The 19,604-nt window shown below is 54.5% G+C and overlaps 8 protein-coding genes across 8 annotated transcripts; 2 read left to right on the forward strand and 6 right to left on the reverse strand.

Moving 5' to 3' along the window:
• Positions 1-76: 76 nt before the first annotated feature.
• G647_04808 (uncharacterized protein) lies at positions 77-1,477 on the reverse strand (the record flags this gene model as incomplete). The annotated part of the gene is made up of 1 exon (XM_008729145.1): positions 77-1,477. One exon carries the CDS (start codon positions 1,475-1,477, stop codon positions 77-79), a length of 1,401 nt encoding a protein of 466 aa, XP_008727367.1.
• Positions 1,478-3,861: 2,384 nt separating this feature from the next.
• Positions 3,862-5,486, reverse strand: G647_04809 (uncharacterized protein; the record flags this gene model as incomplete). The annotated part of the gene is made up of 4 exons (XM_008729146.1): positions 3,862-4,860; positions 4,986-5,280; positions 5,327-5,381; positions 5,432-5,486. The coding sequence occupies 4 exons, from the start codon at positions 5,484-5,486 to the stop codon at positions 3,862-3,864; spliced, it is 1,404 nt and encodes a 467-aa protein (XP_008727368.1).
• Positions 5,487-7,179: 1,693 nt separating this feature from the next.
• Positions 7,180-8,159, reverse strand: G647_04810 (uncharacterized protein; the record flags this gene model as incomplete). Its single annotated transcript, XM_008729147.1, has 2 exons — positions 7,180-7,857; positions 8,094-8,159. The coding sequence occupies 2 exons, from the start codon at positions 8,157-8,159 to the stop codon at positions 7,180-7,182; spliced, it is 744 nt and encodes a 247-aa protein (XP_008727369.1).
• Positions 8,160-9,059: 900 nt separating this feature from the next.
• On the reverse strand, positions 9,060-10,514 carry G647_04811 (uncharacterized protein; the record flags this gene model as incomplete). The annotated part of the gene is made up of 2 exons (XM_008729148.1): positions 9,060-10,244; positions 10,356-10,514. The coding sequence occupies 2 exons, from the start codon at positions 10,512-10,514 to the stop codon at positions 9,060-9,062; spliced, it is 1,344 nt and encodes a 447-aa protein (XP_008727370.1).
• A 419-nt stretch (positions 10,515-10,933) lies between these two features.
• G647_04812 (uncharacterized protein) lies at positions 10,934-12,597 on the reverse strand (the record flags this gene model as incomplete). The annotated part of the gene is made up of 2 exons (XM_008729149.1): positions 10,934-12,386; positions 12,440-12,597. The coding sequence occupies 2 exons, from the start codon at positions 12,595-12,597 to the stop codon at positions 10,934-10,936; spliced, it is 1,611 nt and encodes a 536-aa protein (XP_008727371.1).
• Positions 12,598-13,316: 719 nt separating this feature from the next.
• On the forward strand, positions 13,317-14,173 carry G647_04813 (uncharacterized protein; the record flags this gene model as incomplete). The annotated part of the gene is made up of 3 exons (XM_008729150.1): positions 13,317-13,389; positions 13,465-13,890; positions 13,977-14,173. 3 exons carry the CDS (start codon positions 13,317-13,319, stop codon positions 14,171-14,173), a joined length of 696 nt encoding a protein of 231 aa, XP_008727372.1.
• A 461-nt stretch (positions 14,174-14,634) lies between these two features.
• Positions 14,635-15,382, reverse strand: G647_04814 (protein yop1; the record flags this gene model as incomplete). The annotated part of the gene is made up of 4 exons (XM_008729151.1): positions 14,635-14,813; positions 14,868-14,931; positions 14,984-15,199; positions 15,332-15,382. 4 exons carry the CDS (start codon positions 15,380-15,382, stop codon positions 14,635-14,637), a joined length of 510 nt encoding a protein of 169 aa, XP_008727373.1.
• Positions 15,383-16,186: 804 nt separating this feature from the next.
• On the forward strand, positions 16,187-19,067 carry G647_04815 (uncharacterized protein; the record flags this gene model as incomplete). The annotated part of the gene is made up of 2 exons (XM_008729152.1): positions 16,187-16,896; positions 16,943-19,067. The coding sequence occupies 2 exons, from the start codon at positions 16,187-16,189 to the stop codon at positions 19,065-19,067; spliced, it is 2,835 nt and encodes a 944-aa protein (XP_008727374.1).
• Between the last annotated feature and the right edge of the window lie 537 nt (positions 19,068-19,604).

A 19,604-nucleotide genomic window follows, 5' to 3' on the forward strand; every position in this document is an offset into this window, starting at 1 on the left:
GTGAACTGAAAGCCATATTCATCACTGCCTCGCGCAGTGAACTCTTGAGCGTGTTGGTTGATTCCTTCGCTCTGCCTCATCCCTCCTCACCAAAAGGATAGTTGAATTTGAGCAGGCCATTCAACCCGCCTACCCAGCCATCGTCCCCGTCAGCCCCTGCACTGCCTGTTCGCATTATACAAGGGATGCCACCAGTGAAGACACCCGACTCGGTCTGGATCTCTTCCCCTGAAACTCGAAGCTCTGTGCCCACCCCAATACCCTCTGTGCGTCTCATTCCATCAATGCTGACCTCGACCTCGCGACCCCTGTTTTTGTCGCTGAGCTTCAGAGTGATGGGAGTCGTGGACGGAAGAACGAGAGGTCGGAAACTCAAGCTTCGGGCACAGATAGGTGTCAGGAGCAAGGAGCTAACGAGTGGGTGGACAATGCTCCCACCGCTGCTGAGACTGTATGCGGTGCTTCCAGTCGGCGTCGATATGATCATACCGTCAGCAACGGCTTCGGTGAGGAATCTTCCCCCAACGTAGACATCGACAATGGCAAGATGAGGATCTCGACCTCGGTGGAGAATGACTTCATTCATGGCGTACATGTCGTGCAAAAAGTCTCTCTTGCCATCTCCGTTGCTACTCAGTCGATTCCCCTTTGCGTCGAATATGCCGACCTTCAGGCGTTGTCGAACCAAGACTCTTGCGCCTCTTGCTGAACCCATGGATTTCCCGCGCACCGACGACCAGCCTGTGAAATCCCGAGCAGCTTCAGAATTGGCCGCAGGATCACTTTGGATGACAGCGTGACGCTCTGAAGCAGCACCCGACATATAAACTTCCCGAAAGGCTCGCTTGTATTCGGAGAACTTCCACTCGCTCAGGAACCCCAGTGTACCCATGCTGAATGAAAGAACGGGAGGCACCTGGGTGGCTGTCGCGAACAGTGACGATGCGTGCAAAATCGTGCCATCGCCACCAAAGGTGACGACAAGATCGACCTTTTCATGGTATTGGTGTCTCGATTGATCAGACGCTGGCAGCGTAAAGTGTTGCTCGAGTAAGTCACTTCCGAGCTCGTCTGAGACCCGTGGTTCGACCAGAGTGTTCACATTGGGGTAGGTACTTCTCACATGCCTGTTGAACTCGACGAGGGCATCAGCCGTCGAATCTGAGCAGTCCTTCTTGATCAGCAGGATATTACGAGGTGGCTGGGACCATTCAAGACAGAGCAGTTCTCGCGCCGGTGTCTGCTTAAGACGAAAGGAGGTTTGCGGAGGCAGATCATGCAATGGGAGCCTGTTTGAAATTGAGGATGTTGAGAAGTGCGCGCGGTCATGTCCTCCTGTTGACAGTGTTGATTTAAAAGCCATGCCAAGTCGACGTCGTGTGCTGGAGACCGCAACCACAGCAGCTTTGAGTGCAGGTCTGTGAGGCGATCTTATGAGCGCACAGCAGCTCTGATATATGGGGCCCATTGCTGCCATGTTGAGGGTCGGCATGCGACAGACTGAAATAGAAACCTATGTGGTGTGATGTCGCCATTTATCTTGCGATGTGTCAATCCACCGCCATGGGAGAATGTGCAATCACAAACAAGGTGACGAAGATGGTGGTCTAACAATCTAATCTGTACATCATGATGATTGACAGGCCGATGATGGCAGGAGCAACGACAGAGGATGGAATCATGAGTGACGCTGATATTGTCGGGCCTAGCACGTGACTACATTTCTGGTAACATAATCACGTGACACTGGATCAACACTTGCTAGATGCTGTCAAACTCTCACTGAACCGTTGCTCTCTCGTTTGTTCCATCCTCTTCGTCTTCCTTCACGTTCCTCTCCATCACAACCGGCGCATTTGTGCTTGCTTCCAACCAGCAGTTCCGTGGGCTGGCCAAGCAAATCGTGCAATATGGATACTGAGGCAGTGAGACGTTCAAACGAGAAACAAGCTTGACGAACCAGCAGGATGATTCTGCGCTCGCAGTGGAAATGCTTCAATCACCACCCTTCCTGCTCTTTCACATCCTTCGAGCACCCTATCTGCCCACACTGGCGGGAATATGGCCGAAGGGTGTAAGTCTGATGCCATGAGGCAGTGCTAGGTCTTCGCTATACTCTCCTTGAACAGTCCCTCTGTGGTGCAGGACATTGTCATTCACATTTGGCGACAATACTTCAATCGTGCTCGATGCAACATTCCTTCGTGGTATTGCGATGTTCAGTTGTATGTCACAGTGCTCAGAATCCTGTCACAACCATGTTCTTCACTTATGAGGCCATTTTCACCACCACACTTTGCACCACTCTTGGACATGTTGCTATCACGAGGCAGTTATCACGGCTGCAGAGCTCATCACGCAAGATATTGGTTACTTCACTATGACAAATCTCATGTGTATTATCTCATCATTTGCGCAGGACTCTTCCCTTCCATCCTCTCGTGCTACCAGACTTTATCTCAGCGAAACAGACTTTCACCACAGACATCCTGGATAAGAGCTGAACTTGCTGGCTGGAAAGGGAAGAAGCTTCCCCCGAGTCCACCTGATTTCAGTCCAAACATGAAGTGCTCTATCTTCTTGATTATTCTTGCATCCAGCGCTGGCCTCGCACTACCCACTATTCTCGGGATACCTCAAGACGGCAATGACGGCTGCGGCGCGCAGTGTCAAGCAATCAAAGGCGGCTTCGGACGCGGAATATCAAGTCCCACTTGTGCGGGCCTAACGGGGGACTACTGTGCGAACAACTGCGAATGGTAAACGAGCGTGCATCTTGCGATAAATTCATGCTGACTCTGTGGCCTCAGCTCTGCCAGTGGCGTCATGACCTGCAAGAACAATAACGAACTCAAGATTCTCTCAAGCAACACCAAGTGCTCTGATGATGCAGTCACCAACACGTGCATCCAGGGTTTGAAGAATCAGTGGGAATGTTGGTGTCAGAACCTGTTCATACCGGGATGGGGACCAGGGGAGAATGCGGGTGAGACGTGTGGTGCTCTCTTCGGCAGAATCTAGCCTATCTCCATGGCTGAGAAAGACTATTCAGAACGGATAACAGTGCTGATATGGCGCCGCTTGCTCAGGTAGCAGGTCAGTCGCAGGTGGCAAGCAGCATGTGGTTTCAAGGGGTCTTGTAGAGGTTTGCTCTTGGCGCTCCTTAGCACCAGCACTGTCTCACATCGCTGGACGTGGTCCGTGCCTTCACACAGAGCTTAGTATGAGACTGCTTTCTTCTCCGGGTGCAGAAGTTGTACATCTATCATTGGACCGCTTCATCGTGATCTAAGAGCTCAGGCGCCTACCCAGACTGGGCGTCTCGGTCTCATTGCCCGACCTTCGCGAGCTCAATGGAACATGATGCGGCTCAATACCGAGGAATACTCTTCACTGTGAGCTGATTCGCGATGATATGGGCTTCTTGCCTCTCTGTCAAAGAATCTCTCCCTCACTTCTCCAAATATTCGGTCGCCTGACGTGGATGGCAGGCTGCGGATACGGCAGTCTCTTGACCGTTCAAGACAGGAGACCAGGCTGTTCATTCTTACGCCAGACCATATTAGAACAGCCTTGCTCAAGGGCTGATTGATCGTCATTTCGCTGAAGCAACAGTTACGAGATGATGCGATATCATATGCCCGGGTTTCCCCGTCCCACGGCAACTCAATTTACTTCAACGGTCGCGAGTCGCTGGTCCCTGCAACAATGTACGAAATCTGGAGGCGACCTTGGCATCCCAAGTCTAGAGGCCATCAAGACGAGACGAGACGCGGCGCGAAGTGAAGACGGGGAAGATTGTAGATGCGTGATCTTTTGAGGCGTGCAGCGTGCAGGATGGGGACAAGGGAATACTGTATCTCATACTAGCAGGAACTTCGATTCATTTTCAATCATGACATCGATCCAGAAGACTTCGGGGTTATCCTTGTCACCGGCGTCCCACGTTTTGAGCACGAGCTCTTGCACGAGCTCGAGCAAACTGTACGGCAAGATCTCGCGGATCGATTGGAGACGCTTCAGGAGTGTCCTGCGAGCCTCGTAGATGCGGAGCCCGAACATGATGATGGCCATCAAGATGTCCTCGACCTTTGTTCGCGTCAGCATGTCTAGCTGGGCCACGGCACTGTGCAGTCGTTGCAACGTTTCGGTCTGGGCGTTCTGCACGACCGAAGCACTGGTGGCGTCCGACGCACTCGAGTTCAGGAAAGCCGCAGTGAGGTAGCGACACAAGGAGAAAAACAGAAGAGAGTCCTTTGTCCGCGACAAGGCCACCCTCCTGAATGGGTTGTTCATCGAGTCGATCGCTGTCAAGGCCTTGCATACCTGCTGAGAGAAGAAATCCACCTGAACCTGGACGTTGCTGAGGATGGTGTCTGAAGGTTGCCATGACCACTGGGCCAGGGCGAAGCAGGGCTGTCCAGGTGTTGTGATACAATGGCTTCGAGAAGTGGACGCCTGGAAAGTAACATTATCCCAATCTTCGTTCAACAACGCTCGCTCTGCCTCAGCACCGACGACGGCATCGCCAGTATCCAGGTCCTCCGTGATGGACTCTACATGCTGGAGATGGTCGACCCAATCCGTCCCTACACTCTCTTGCTGATCTACTTCTGGAGTAATATCTTCTGAACCGGATGCGGATGGCTTGGCCCTCGCCTTCTTGGAAACAGGAGCACGTCGAATCTGGAGGCCGGACCGCCGTTCATGTTTGGTCGACCACTTCCACCGAGGAGCGTATCCCGGACATTCTAAACTCTTGAGAGCACACTGTCGGCAGGACGGCTTGGTTTCGTCGCATTTCACGGGAGATGTTGTGAGAAGGAATCCGAGCCGGAAGGTATTGGACAACGTCGTGTGCTCGGCGAAGCGAGAGGATGCAAAGAGGCCATATTAGTGCATGTTATCTTGCATACTCAGTATCTAATGTGGGGGACTGGGCGAAGCCTAAGTTACTGGGTTCGACAGCCCGGGCGGTGAAGGACCATGGACGCGTTTTCCACGTGTGGGAGGATCCGAATGCCCAGGACGTTGACTGCCAGGGAAAGGACAAGGACGGCCCAGTAGAGGAGGGTTCCATGCCAGCGCTTGTAGATGTATGAAGGTTCGTTGAGCACAATCAACCCCTGGATCATGGTCCCGGCGAGAAACGGAGCGCTGGCAGCGACCGATTGCCATCCGAACATGGTCACCCAGCCCGCAGCCCAACTCAGAGGACGGGCGATCGAGGAGGGGGAGAGCTCGGCGACGTAATGATATTGTCCGCCTGCAGACGGGATCCTGTGACCTATAAGCCTCATGCCTCAACAACGTGGCCACAACTCACATTGAAGCAGCCTCGGACAACGACAAGGCCATAGCAATGGTTCCTGAATATGCCACTAGTCGACTTGTCAGAGAATATTTGAAAAATAGGGGGAAGCGAGCTCACATATGAAGCCATAAACCAACGCTACGGGACCACCACTAATCAGTCCTGCGGCCATGGTGGAGCAGAAGGCTTCCCACGTCGCCATCAACGAGACACATGCCGCAAGCATTGACATCCAGTTGAAACTTTTGTATAGCTAAGTGGTCGAGTTGTCAGAGACTGCCATTTACTAGGACGTCGCAACATGCCTCTGGTGGAGAGTATTCATCATGGCCGCCGGCAGGGGGCCCTTCTTGTTCCTTCCCATCCTTGCCCGAGTCGTTGCTGGCCGTGTCGATCTCAGAAGTTGGCCCCTCGGTCTCTCCCATACCGATTGCTATCGCGGCTTGGAGAACTAGAGGCTGAGGTAGAGGGTAATCAATCACAGGGCAACTCTGGTGATATACTGGCGGTGATGGTAGGCAATGTTCGTGCGAGCGATGCCCGGCTTTATGTCTACGACGATGTTATCAGCACTCATCTCGGGTTTGCCACCTGGACTGTCCAGACGACCTCTCTCCATGCTCTAAGCCCCGTCCGGAACCCTGTCCCAAAACCCCAGGTTACGGCGTAGGCCACGCTCGGGGGTTCCACATTTCCCGATTCGGCCAAAATGTGCGTGGGGACGGAACAGCTCCGCCAACAGTGCCGCCAGGGGAGGAGGATGCAATCAAGCTCGTCTACCATCCAGGACAGCCAGGCCCGGCTATACGCCTCCTACCCGATACGTACTTGTCTCGGCTTCGGCTGGCGTCAAGAAAGCAGGGGCACCCATGAGTGTGGATAGCTGTTGCGTCCTCATTCTCCCAAGTCGAAAGGACCTTGACTGAGGCTACAATCGGGACCCAGGAACAAAAGGCGATACGGTTGAGTTGGCCGTGACTCTGCAGCGGCGCAGGGCTTCCAAAATGTCGTGATGCTAGGGACCACCTTTGTGGATTCCCACCTTTATGGATTCTAGGAACTCATGACAGCCATGTCCGGTCCCGGGTTTCTTCGGGTCAATTACGGGCACAGCCGTGGTCGAGGTGTAAAACCACAACAGGGTCGCTAGCGATCCTTAATCAAGCTGATCATGTGTGGAATGCCTTGCCCGGGTTGCTGAGCCGGTGTCCATGTCCAGACTGGTCCTCCCCCTTTGGTCTCGAAAAATCCGTGTATACATTGCGACCGCCCCATCATCTGGATTCCGACGCCAGTGGACAGGGAAACGGGCGGTAATCATCCCAGAGACAAATCTCATTGTCGCACACATATCGTCTAAGCCGAGTTGTACTGGTCATGTCTTCGGAGAAAGCCAGCATTCGACGATAACCTTTCAGGAACGCCGGGTCCTGGAAGAAGAGAACACCTGCGCAGGCCCTTCGCGACTGCGAGCCACGGTCCTGGACACGATTGGTGGCAGAATGAACAAAAGCTACACGTTGACAATAAATGCGTCGGTGCAGTCAGGAGAACGTCACGAATATAGGTTCGGCGCCATCAACGACCTTCAGGATGCGGAGCCCTGTCGTGAAGCTTCGTCTCTTGGGCAGAAAATGCCAGCGGCATCCAAGTTTATGAATCTGACCACAAGCCATACGCAATAGTACTCCGTCTTGCCTCAGTTTGATGTCGATAGGCCATCTACCCGACAGCGAGGGAGAGAAAGCGAGCGTCCTGTCCTTGGCCCCAGTGTCTATGCCCTCATCACGGTATGCTGCCGCCAGCAAGTGCCGTCCACTGCATATACGTACATAAGTCCTTCCACGCATTTCGCACTCTGTAAATCACCCCCTCTTCGAGCCATCTCCTTCCTTCCCCAGCGCGTCCCTCCACTGCCTCGCCATCTCCATCCCCTGCGCCAACCCTCCCACCCTCGCATCAATAGCATACCCCTCGCCATCCAGCCTGTTCAACTCCTGCCACAGCCTGTCCAACGGCAGGGTGAACGACTCGATGAACTCGCCCTCCTCCAACTCGGGCTTGGGATCCCGATTGCGCGGATCCGACAAGTCGACGTCCACGAAAATCATCTTGGTGTTGGTGTTGCAAAACCCCGGGTCGTTCCACATGACGAAGCCCTCCGCCGCGGCTGTAGCGTCGTCGGGGATGGTGCCCACGTACCCGGTTTCCTCTCTCAATTCGCGAATTGCGGCCTCGGCGGGCGTTTCCCCCTCGTCGACCAATCCCGACGGCGACTCGATCGTCACTTTGCCCAGCGCGGGGCGGAACTGTTTCTGCAGGAGCAGGCGGGGGCCTGAATTTGAGGGTGAAGCTGAGTCTGAGGTTTCTTTCCCCTTCCCCGTAGGGCTGGGGTCCCTCAGCACGGCGACCACGCCGACTGCGTCGGTCTCGCTGTTGGCTGGTCTGGTCTGACGCTCTGCGGATTCCCATACCCGCTGTTTCCCCTGTGGGTCGAGGTATTGGATTTTTTTGAGTGTGATCCACTTTGCAGAGGATACGTCCTGGAAGGTATGGGGTTTAGCAAGTTATACCAGCGTGAGATATGCAGGAGAGTGCAGGGTGTAGGTAGATCTAGGGTAAGAATGTGCCCGAGGGTATATCTTGAAAATATAACTTTCAAAAGCAAGCTCAAGAGAAGAGCTCAAGAGAAGAGCTCAAGAGACAAGCTCGAGGGACAAACGCTCGTAAGATCCAACCGTCAAACCACAACTACACAACCAACAAAATAATCACATACCATTGTCTCCATGGAGAGATTCTTCGCCATATGAGGCGCGTAAGTGGACATCTTATCACCCGCCATGTTGGCCGCTCTCGTGATTCGGAGCTGTAGTCTGGCACCCCGCCAGAGGAGGAGGGAGGATGAAGAGCGTACGGTCAACATGTGGTGCCCATGTTCATGTCGTGCCAGAACGCGAAACTCGGTTGAAATCGAGGGGAGGCCAACAGCAATAGAAACAGCAACAGCAAGAGGAATTCTGCAGATCAGGGACACGAAAAGCAACAGGAATAGAGCAAGTCTTGTGGTCTTTCACTTTCTGCTCAACCGAGAAATGCTCGTTGTATCATCGGCGTGAAAGGGCTGTCGAAGTCCTGCGATTTGGAACCTTAAAGTGAACGATGAATGAACAGCATGACGTCGGTGACGTGCTAAAGTGACGAGCCACGCGAGCTTACTCTATTCAGTCTGGAACAAAAACCCGCGCCTCAGATTGGCGCATTCGGGGACGGATACATACATAGTACGAGTAAGGAGTACGAGTACCTAGGGCAGTGAAGGGCCGATGAAGATTCGGTGACGCGACGTGGGCTCAAAGACGCAGTGCTGGATAGCCACTCGCCCTCTGTCACCACTGTCTTCTAACTGCCGTAGCTAGGTACCGAGTACTTCTGAGTAGTACGCGGCACAAGTAGGCTTCTGTGTTGTGCTACAGTTCATTCCATCCGATGTTTGATTACCGCAATGGGAAGAGCTGTAAGGAGTAACAAGTGCCCATCACTCAATCCCAACCTCATCATCAGATCCTCACCGATCTATAACTTTATTTTCTATCCTTCATCTGGTCATGCAGATGGCAATAGACCGGGCGTCGTCACGATGCCTACCAAACTAGACCCCGATTGATCCAGATCTAATTGACGCCAGCCACGGTCATCCCCGTGACCATAGCGACGCCGTGTGCACTACGCTGAATGCTCGATGCTACCGTCGATAAATCCCCGTCCCCCAGCAAATGCGCAGTATGGCCAACCCCCACGCCATGCCGATCGAATCCTTGACCACGTTCAACTTACTGCCCACCACTTCTCTCCACCCGACCGGCACCTCCGCCACAGGGATGCCGGCACTCTCGGCCAGCATGAGCATCTCGACGTCAAAGATCCACCCCTCCATGTGCATGTGCGGGATGATGAAGGGCAACGTCGGCCGCGAGAACAGCTTGAACCCGCACTGCGTGTCCTTGATGCGCGCCGTCGCCGGCGGCGTGAGCAGCCAGAGGAGGAGATGGAACGCGTGCATCAGAAAGTTGCGCAGCCGGGAGCGCTTGACCACGGCCTCGGACCCGACGAGATGAGCGCGCGACCCGACCGCGATGCCTCGCCCCTTGGCGTCCTCGATCCCACGGCACGCCGCCAGCAGCTTGGTGAGGTCCGAGAACTTGGACGCGCCGTCCGCGTCCGCGAACAGCACGTACTGCCCGCGCGCGTGGCGCATGCCGTGCGTCACGGCCCCGCCTTTGCCGCGGTTTTCTTCTAGCGAGACCATGCGGATCGAGCCTGGCGGGATCTTCACCCCCTGTGGGGAGCGGTGCGTCCAGGGGCCCGAGTCACGCCGTGGGTGGGGAGGCAGGATATGCGCGCGGGCAAACGTCTGCGCGGTGAGCAGCGTGTGGTCTGTACTGCCGTCGTCGATGAGCAGGATTTCCCACCCGGCGAGGTGTGCCGAGTTTGAATTTGAGGCGACGCCGTTGGCCTGCTTCCTGTGTCGCGCGCCGGCTGCGTCAATGTCTGCTTTGGCAGGAGAGTGTTCGGGTATGTCCTGCATGGCCGTCGAGCTTGACGAGTCGCGGCCCCCACCGTACTCGATTTGTAGAAAATTCACAGCCTCCTCCAACATGCCTGATAGTCTGTCTTCTTCGTTGAACGCCGGGATAACCAGCGTGAGAAACACCTCCGCCGGCTCGGGCTCAAAGTCCTTCTCCATGTCCATGGTCCGGTCTGGCCGGTCTTGCCTCGCCCTGTAATATCGTCGTAGGAGGTCGTCGTACCAGCAGGGTAGAGGCTCCGGGTCCGTGACATCCCCCGTCTTATCCACCGTTGTGTACGTCTTCTCTGAGGGGCGGGGCTTTCGCGGTTCGGGCACGAAAAAGTACATGAACAGCCAGACCTGTGCGGACACTGTACGTCAGCCAACATTGCTTTCTGCTCCATGAGTGTCAGGGAAGACAAGGCTTGAGGCCCGCAGCCCGCAGCCCGCAGCCCGCAGCCCGCAACGTACCACTAACACAACCGCAAAGGCAGCCCAGATCAAAATGAAAGGCACCATGCGCCAGTTCAACCACTCGTCGTCGCGGAAGATGTTCATAAAATGCCCGCCCATGCCGATCGGGCGGTCCAGCCCAGAGGAAGCCATGGGCGGTACGGCCTCGTTGACCATGAAGGAGGGCGGGGAAGAGGAGGCAAACAAAGGAAGGAAAGTGGTCGCAAGGACCGCGCAATATCTGTCAACGGGGTATCAGGGCCATGCGAAGGGAATGCAGGCGGCCTGGGTGGGCACTGATGCCACCTGCGAAGACAGACGTGACAGTTGTTCACAAAATGTAAAAGTTGGAGTCGGTCCGCGAATCGGCGTCAGCTTCCGCCAGGGGAAGAGGCGGGGACATGCCGCTGAGGGATGAGCGAACGGCATGAAGGAGCTGTTACTATAATGATGTTACGGAGCTTGATTACAGTCATGACATTGTAGCCTTTGGAGTATTGTGTCGTCAGGGACACGACAACAGGAGAACTCTTTGCGGTAGGTCCTCCCATCTCCGTTAACCCTTCATATCTTATAAGCACCTGTTCCACACTCCATCACCGGGACGAGAAGGAAGTCGACCCAGTCACCTTGGTCCACGCACTCTCCAGCTTACTCTCAATCAACTCATTCACGGGTTCGGCACCGACGTCACTAACGCCAATTCCATCCGAAGCCTTCAGTCCTCCCTCGTCATGATTCGGCTGACCGACGTCCAGACTGTGGTCTATATTGCTCGCGTAGATGACCGCCGCAAAAGCCTCGAGCTCTTTCACTTCTGCCTCTGCAGTTGATACATATTCGTTAGGTGGGTTATTGCCGTTACCGATGGCGTGTGCCTGGCGCGTGATGACGGCCAGTATATTGGCGAGTTTGACACGCGGCTCGCCTGGCACGACGGTGACGGCCGAGTCAAGTTCTTGGATGCGCGGATGTGGTGCGCTGGAAATTGACGATGAGGGCGAGTGTGGCCGCTGTTGTGGGTATGACTGTTCGATAACTCGAGCGTCGATGAGGTGTGAGAACATCGACCCTAGTAGCAGGGTGTGAATTCTCGTAAAAGTAGGCGAGTCGATCAGATCGGCCGTCTCGTCCAGCAACTGACGCAACGGTCCTGTGGATGTGTCGATGTGGATTGAGACGTGCCTACTTTCGTCGTGCTCCTGGTGCAGTGACTCTGAACCTGGTGAGGTAGCAGGCGGAGTGATCACGCCAGACTCAATCAAGACGGCCTCCTCCTCTTCCTTTGGTGGCAGCACATATGGCAGCCACCTCGTAGCATACCTCTCCTGCTCCGAACTGCCCTCGACCTTCTTCCGCACCTCGAGAACCAGATCACTCAGTCTAGCTGCAGTGATTCCCTCACTGGGCGAAATCCCTCCAAATACCTCTTCGACTGCTTGCCTGACTTTCGCCAGGATCTGGGCATACCCTTTGTGCAGCAAAAACCATGAAAAGGTCAGATATCTTCGGTTCGTCTCGAAGTCGTTCCCAAACCCGGCTCCTGCGCTCCCATCATCATGATCTTCCAGGGAGATAGAGTTCGCTCTGCCCGGTGGTGGGGGCTGGGCTAGCGAAATGACCGAGGATAGGTAGTTCAGCCGGCCAAGGAGATTCAACTGTATTCTTGTGAGTATCGTAAGTAACGACAGGCTGTAGATCAGCGTAAATGCCCTTGTGAGCGAAGTCACCTTCAACTCATTCCAGAGCTGGGCCTTGGTTCGCCGGGGACCCGTCGACTGGCTTCCGTTGAGCGGAAACTGACTGGTATGCAGAAAGCTTCCCGTCTGAAAGCTGGACATGCTTGCGGTGTCGCCATCAAGCATGGACGAGGCTTCGGACTTCCCTTCTCCTGCGGCACGTGCCAATCTTTCGGCTTTCTTCTGTTGCAGTTCATGAGTCAATTGCTCGACGGGGAGATCCTCGACGATATTGTCGGTGAGAGTGGGCAGCAGGGCAAGGACTGTGATGGTACAATCGGTCTGGTTCTGCTCGAATCGCCGTCGGATACTAAGGATATGGAATCAGCGCATGTCAGGGATTGAGGATACCTTACGCCATACTTCTCCTTCGCGATCCTGTCCATCTGCATGCGCTCTCGCGCCTCATTGACCTTCCCAATGACATATTGAGCGGCCAAGTATCCTGCGCCAGCGATTCCCGCGCCGATGGCTATCCCGGTGCGATGCCGCCGCAACCAGCGACGTGTGGCTGATATCATTTTGACCAGCAGGGATGAAGTGTACCGTATCTCAGGTACAGGGTGTCGACGGATAGGACATGATCGCCAGCGATGCAGCAAGCGACAGGGAGCTCAGGACAGGCGTGTCAATAAGAAGCAGATGCGCCGAGGCGAACGGACAGATTGAGACACGACTGGTGTTGACCTGATCACATTTGTCGAATTGATCGGTAGAAGAACCTGTGGCTGGTGCCTCGGCTTCAAGGCTGGAAGGATCAGATCATGGCGAGAGCTTGTTGGGGGGCACAGCGGGAACCATCTTCTTAACCAATAAGCGCGTTCTAGGTAAGCTCACAACTACGTAACACACGGTAGGGGCACTGGTGGCACTTTTGTTAGGGGCCCTTTTTTACCCGGAGATGTGCCTGCCTTCGCTAGCCGGGGATGACCTCTCCTGCCCGGTAGACCCCACCATGGAAGGAACATGAATGTGAGTTTTCAGCGGACCTCGTTGTGACTCCCTTTATGAGTAGTATTATCAGTGCGAGCAGTTACCAGCGCATACGGCGCATCCGTTGAAGTCTGCCGACGACCATGTCTTGAACTGACAGCTCTTACAAGGCGCCAGTTCCTGGCTGCCACGCATTTCGCTCTTCCCGCGCAATTGTGTACATACACACACAACCCAGCCCCGCTATTGTACCCAGGGATTCCAGGCCACAGCATATTTTTTGGCGCAAACGTCGCAGCCTGTCACCATGGACCAAGGCCCTCGCGAGTACATCCTCGAAGTCTTCGCAGACCAGACTTTTGTCAGGGACATAGTCAAAGGTGCGCCGTGCGGGCTCGCTGCTCTTCAAGGGTACCAAGCTACACAGAGAAACAAACCTGACAGGCCTCCATGAGCAGGAGTCCTGCATACAATCTTCTTCCACCGCTACTTCCCGCCCATCCGACCATCCCTATACACGCCTACAGCATCTTCGCATTCCTCGCACGCGCACACCTCGTCACACTCGCAACACTCGCTCCCCATCACTCTTCCCTCCATCCTCGACCCGCCCGAAATCTCCACAGCAATAGACTCGCACACCAACCTCCTCATATCCCAGCTCACGCCCCAGTCCTCGACGGGCCCATCCAGCTTATCAGCCGCGTCAGGCGGCTCGAGAGGCGAGATTGTGGTGAGATTCTACGACCGAAAGAGGAGAAGGACAGGCATTACAACAGGATGGCTAGGCAGGTTAGGGGGAGGAGGGCAGACGGAGGAGGAAGTTTGCTGGGAGGAGTGGTGCGTGCAGGTCATCGTGGCGAGACCTAGGAGTGAAGCTGGTGAGACTATCCTTTTCGCATTGTCTACCCTCCTGCACCACTGCCATGTTGTGTCATTGGAAATGCTCACCCACGCGATGATATAGACCGAATCAAGGTCCGCCGCGCCATGGAGTCGTCTCTACAGAAGACGGCCATGAAAATCGTCGCCATTGTGAACCGGGATAAGGACCATATCCCCCCAATCACCACCAGTGATCAAAACCCCTTCCCATACAGGATATACGTCAATCCTAAGCAGCAGGAGAGTGCTGAGAGGGGGTTTGTGGGGGGTTGGAGTTGAAGCTCGTTGCCATCGCTCATTTGTACGAGGCATTCTGCTGGCCTTGCAGTTGGAATACGAGCGGGATTCTCTCACGAATAGAAAGATATAGAGCAAAAGCGTTGTATTGAATTCATTGCGCATGGCCATGACTGCGCAACTACTTCTGCTGTTGATTGCTGCCACTAATTCCACTCGCGCCCAAATCGATATTCCGTCGTCGCTGCCGCTTCAAGACACGCAAGATCAACCGGTCTATTGAGAAAAGCCGTATGAAAACTCTCCGCACGCCCTCTTCATCATCCATGGGCAGCTCTGCACCTACTTTGTCGTCGGGGTGTCTTCACCAATGTCATGTCCCCTCATCGCATATCTTGTCGTCTGGTGATATCATCTTGTTGTCGTCTCGTCATTGATCGCATCAAGAGTCCGCGATCTCTTTCACCTCCTGCACAAAGCTAGACAACGACTGTTTGAGTCGTTTACTGGCTTTTCAAAGCGGCGTCGGCCTTGTTGCGGACATCGCCGGATGTGGTGCCTTGGCCTTGGAAGAAACGCGAGAAGATTGGGTGGAGGACGGATCGGAAGACAATCTGGGCGCCGTTGGTCACGGGCAGGGCCATCCACAAGATCAGGATGAATTTAAAGACGTAGTAGAATGCTGATACGACCATTAGAGTGAACGTTGAATGATCATTCAGGTGGTGCGACTTACGGAACCAGTAGACAGCGTTGATGATGCTCTCAAAAACGGTGAGGAAGGCGTAGACAACCCAGTACTGTGGCCGACGTCAGTTTTTTTGGCATTGGAGAAGTACCGGCCTAACATACCGTCAACCATTGAGTGTCGTCAACCTTGTTACTGCTGAACAGCGCCTCGAGGGAGTAGTATCCGGGAATAATGAAGCCGGCAAAGTTGACGAGAAATTCGCCTCCAATGTTGAAGAAGACGAGGAAGAAGTACAGACCAACGAGGCCGAGGAAGACGTAGACCTTGGGGACGTTGGTCTGTTTCTCGAAATTGTTGAGGACAGGATACTTGCTAAGCTGCAGACACCAGGAGTCAGCTCAGTCATCTGCGACAACGCAGTCTGCGATGAGATGGAGAGACGATGGACGGTGACGTGCTGAATGTAACAATGGGAATCCGGGTGCCTGGGTTGACATGTGCTCACATACCTCCTTATCGATCTGAGAGATTTGGTGTTGGGCTTTGTCTTGGAACGACATCTTGACAGCGGTCAGGTAATAATCCTCGAGGGAATATAGATTGTTATCGATGAGCAGGAGAGACTGGATGTGGATGGAAGCTTGCGAAGTCGCAATATGCAAAGTGCAAACCAAATGTGCGATGGACGAACAGATGAAGGAGATGACGTTGGGTTTTGTTGGAGTTTGGAGTGGGCGGCTGCTCCAGCTCTGAGGCACAAGGAAGGAGCACCTGTCCACATCGCCTGATGGGCTGTGATGGTCCGGTGCTCATCAGTCGGTGACGGTCTCGCAAGTCACCACTTGACTCGACCCCACGCGGCCCACTAGTCTCCACTTGAAAAGGGTGAAAGGCGCGTTCTCGTCCTCCGTAGTGCATTCCAGCCGCCATGCTCCGCCGTGTTCTCTGTTGTTTTCCGGTCGTTACCTAGTCAACATCTCGGATTCGACTCGACATACACAAACCACAAGCCACTGGCATCTCAGCCTCGACAGCCACCACGCGAACTGATCCGACGCTGTGAAGACGGGTCGTCATCGAGCAGTGCATCTTCACTGGCACCGTGACGCGAGTTACTCAATCCCGCAATCGCTCGCGGAGTCACGGACACGCCCGCACCCTTCGACAGAGCCCGTCGACCTCTGTGTGCGCTCAGATGCTGTGTTGTGATCGCTCGAACTCTAAAGCCCACCTCTTCTGCTGCGAGCCTACTCGGACACTTCCAAGACGCGCACCTCTCCTTCACGCAACCACTCCAAGGGGATCAAGTACAAAGAGATATTTGTTCTCGTCCTGACGGTGGACTTATCGCAGAAGAGGCCGACATGGCGCAGTCGCCAACCCAGTCTGTGGAGGAGACTCCAGACCAGAATGATCCCGCTTTGAGCAATGCCCAACTCTTGCAACAAGAGAAGCCGCGCCCAAAGTCTCGAGCGTCTACGAGCAGCTTACAATCCGTGGGTGTTGGCACTGCTTTTCAACCCGCGCATCAGCCGCATACGCTGCCACCTAGACAACAACAACCGGACGATCCGAATATACCTCTCGATCAAAACGCTTTCTTCATGCAACATGGCGCTCATGCAGCTGGTGGCATCTATGGTCCCAGTCCAGACGAGATGATGATGCATTATCAACATGCCCATATTCATCAACAGCCGATAGATCCGGCCACGGGAATGCCACATGAGATGCGTCCAATGTCACAACAAGCATTCCAAGAGATGCAACAATATCCGATGCAATACCCCCATGGCGTACCCCAGTATTCCATCGGCCATCAACACATGCATCACATCCGCCATCACTCGGAACAGTTTGAAGGATCCCCAGCGCCTGAAGACTCCAACAATGAGAACGGTGGTGCCAAGCGAAGAAAAGGCGCTGCCTCGAGTGTTGCCAACGACCAAGAATTGCGGCGGCTTCTGGCTCAATATCAGGGCAAGACATTGAAAGAGGTTGCGGCCGAAGTCCAGAGGAACGAAGGCGCTGGAGGAAAATCTGAAAAGGCCAAACAGGTCTTCGCGATGCTTTGGTAAGACCCTCACGCCGGCCACTTGGATTATCACTCACATTCCCAGGCTCCAAGAAAGCTGTCAGAGATCTGCAAACTCAGTCCGCCGCGATCGTGTTTTTACGAGATACACGGAGCGCTGCGGCAATGAGCGTGTCCCAACTCTCAACCCGGCATCTTTTGGAAAGCTCGTGCGCATCATCTTTCCCAATGTGCAAACCAGAAGACTCGGCGTCCGAGGCGAATCAAAATACCACTACGTTGATCTCTCATTGGTAATGGACGATGATGACCGGCCATATGCCCCTCCTATCGAGAGACCTGGGACGTCGAGCGGCAATCAAGATGAACGGCGTGCTTCAAACGTGGATGCCACCAAGGTTTTCAAGTCTCATATCTCTCCCTCCCTGGACCGACCTATGTCAAGGGCGACCATGGAGACTGCTGACTTTCCTGCTCCCAGTGCCGCGTTCTTGTCCAAGGAAGCGGACACTGCGGCGGAAGATGAGTCGAGCGCACAAGATGCACCGTCTGAGAGGCTGGATTGCAAGTATATTGACACTCCTACCATCCGATTCCCCGTCAAGACAATGCCTGGAAACGTCGTTGCTGCGCTACCATCAATTCGGCGACATCTGCCAGGGAGCATGGCATCTTACCTTGGAATGCCAACCCCCAACTCCCTGTCGCTGCCGGCGACTTCATCGCAAGACACACCGATTGACTTCCCGGACATACATCCTTACCTCGAAGGTGAGATCTACGATGCAGCCATTGCCCGAGCATTGTTCCATCTATACCGCTCATACTGCATTGATGTGATCGATGCGTTCCGAAAATGCAAGGAGAAGCCATTCTTCAACCACCACTCGGCTTTCAATGGCAAGATGACGGTGCCAGTCTCCAAAGTGTTCTCGATGCCATGTTTAGCCCCTTGGATCCAAGAGTGCGACATGCGAATGTATAAGCAGATTGTCCGGTTTATTGCTCCGTTGGCCCTACAGAACGTCCCTGATGTTGTGTGGAATGTCTTTGACCGGATCGGGACGAAATTGGTCGGTCACCTCATATCAGCGTTCGAAGAGAAATGCCCCGTGCATGTCATCGTCGCAAAGATAGTCCCCGCGCAACGTTTTGTGAACGTGTTGAAGAAGCTGAAGGGCGCAAATACGGCGACCCTACAGTTCAGTCGGATGCTCGAAGACCCACAACAAAGAACTCAGATGTGGCTGGATCTGATGTCCATCGTGGACCCTGACCAGCTGCTGGAGGACAGTATGCCGGCGCCGGAAAGCATCGAGAAGGTCCGTGGCATGCTCAAGCACGACATGCGGCCTCTTGTGGATCCCGTGGACGAACCCTTGGTCCACGCGGCCGAAGATGACCCAACGAGCGCATACGCCACTCTGCTCAACGATGACTCAGTCGCCACCGTGGGAATCTTGCTGCCCGAGGTCACCGACGATCCAATGTCGTTGCTGGAGCGATGGGTCAACTGGCTGGAGCGACTGCCTCAATTGTATGGCGGTCATCACCCGCAATGTATGATCAATTGGCATACACGACTATGGAAAAGCATCATGACGCAGATGGGACGAGGCGTAGCCCACAGCTACCAGTCGTGGTGGTTCGTCGAGTCGTTTACCACGCAGATGCTAGACTGGATGACACAGATGGAAGGGCTCATGCTGGATTCCCACAGTCAAACCATCGCAGACGAACGGGAGCAAGACAAGTGTAGACAAGCACAGTCGCTGCCTGACGAGCCTTTTCGTGGGACGAAAAGAAAGCGGACAGAAGGAGAGGCCGGGTTCAGCCCGAGCGCTCAAATGGAACAAGATTCACGCGCATCGAAGAGGCCGGTGACCGCTCCCAAGAGCTCGCCCACTCTCCCATCGACGCGGGTGATGGACGACGCGGCCACTGCGATCGATGACGATGCAACAGACGCTGATCTTGACGAATTGAGACATGGCGGCCCTTTAGATCTCCCTAGTTTCCACACCGGTCTGACTAGCCCCGTGAAAGGGCGAGGACCCGGAAACCACGACGACAGCGGAATTGGTCTCGGGCTTGACGTCGACGTCGACGTCGATGCCGAGAAGGAAGCCAGGAGGTTCAACAAGAAGGACTGGTTCCTTAGCAGCGATCCGGCAGACTCAGGAATCGCGCTGGGGGTAATGGCTCAATGAGCGTGACGCAGAGCACAGACAGCGGTGGAATACTAATAATGCACGGTTACATGTTTTGATCCGGGATGGAAGTTGGGAGACGAATGTGAATGAGGCCACACGACGAGACGAACGGGCAGCGGACGGTAGGGCCGATGGAAAGGGTCGGAAGTGACTGAGGGTTCGACTTTGACTTCGACGATGGGTCGACTCCGTTCAGAGCATATTGTCGTTGGGTCCATGGCTGGCCGGATGTGATGGTATTTTCTTTTCTCTTCCTGTTCGATACCCCAGATTTGGATGACGGGCTGGAGTGTCTTTGTTGTCCATGAGACTTGCTGGCGGGCTGTACAGCGTCAGATATATTCGAGCCTGGTTTTGAGTTGGTTTACAAATTGCGCCAGTTGATTGTTACCGCTTGGAAAACACCTGCAAGGAGGCAGCATTTCTGTGCACCATACACACCTCATGGACGTCTGTCATCAGTTAGGGTCCTGTGTAGTGTAGTGCAGGCGATATTCGCCCCTGCAAAGGAACGTGGCGGACTCTTTATAGCTG

The sequence above is a fragment of the Cladophialophora carrionii genome, assembly GCF_000365165.1.
Source record: "Cladophialophora carrionii CBS 160.54 unplaced genomic scaffold supercont1.4, whole genome shotgun sequence".
Lineage (NCBI taxonomy): Eukaryota > Fungi > Ascomycota > Eurotiomycetes > Chaetothyriales > Herpotrichiellaceae > Cladophialophora > Cladophialophora carrionii.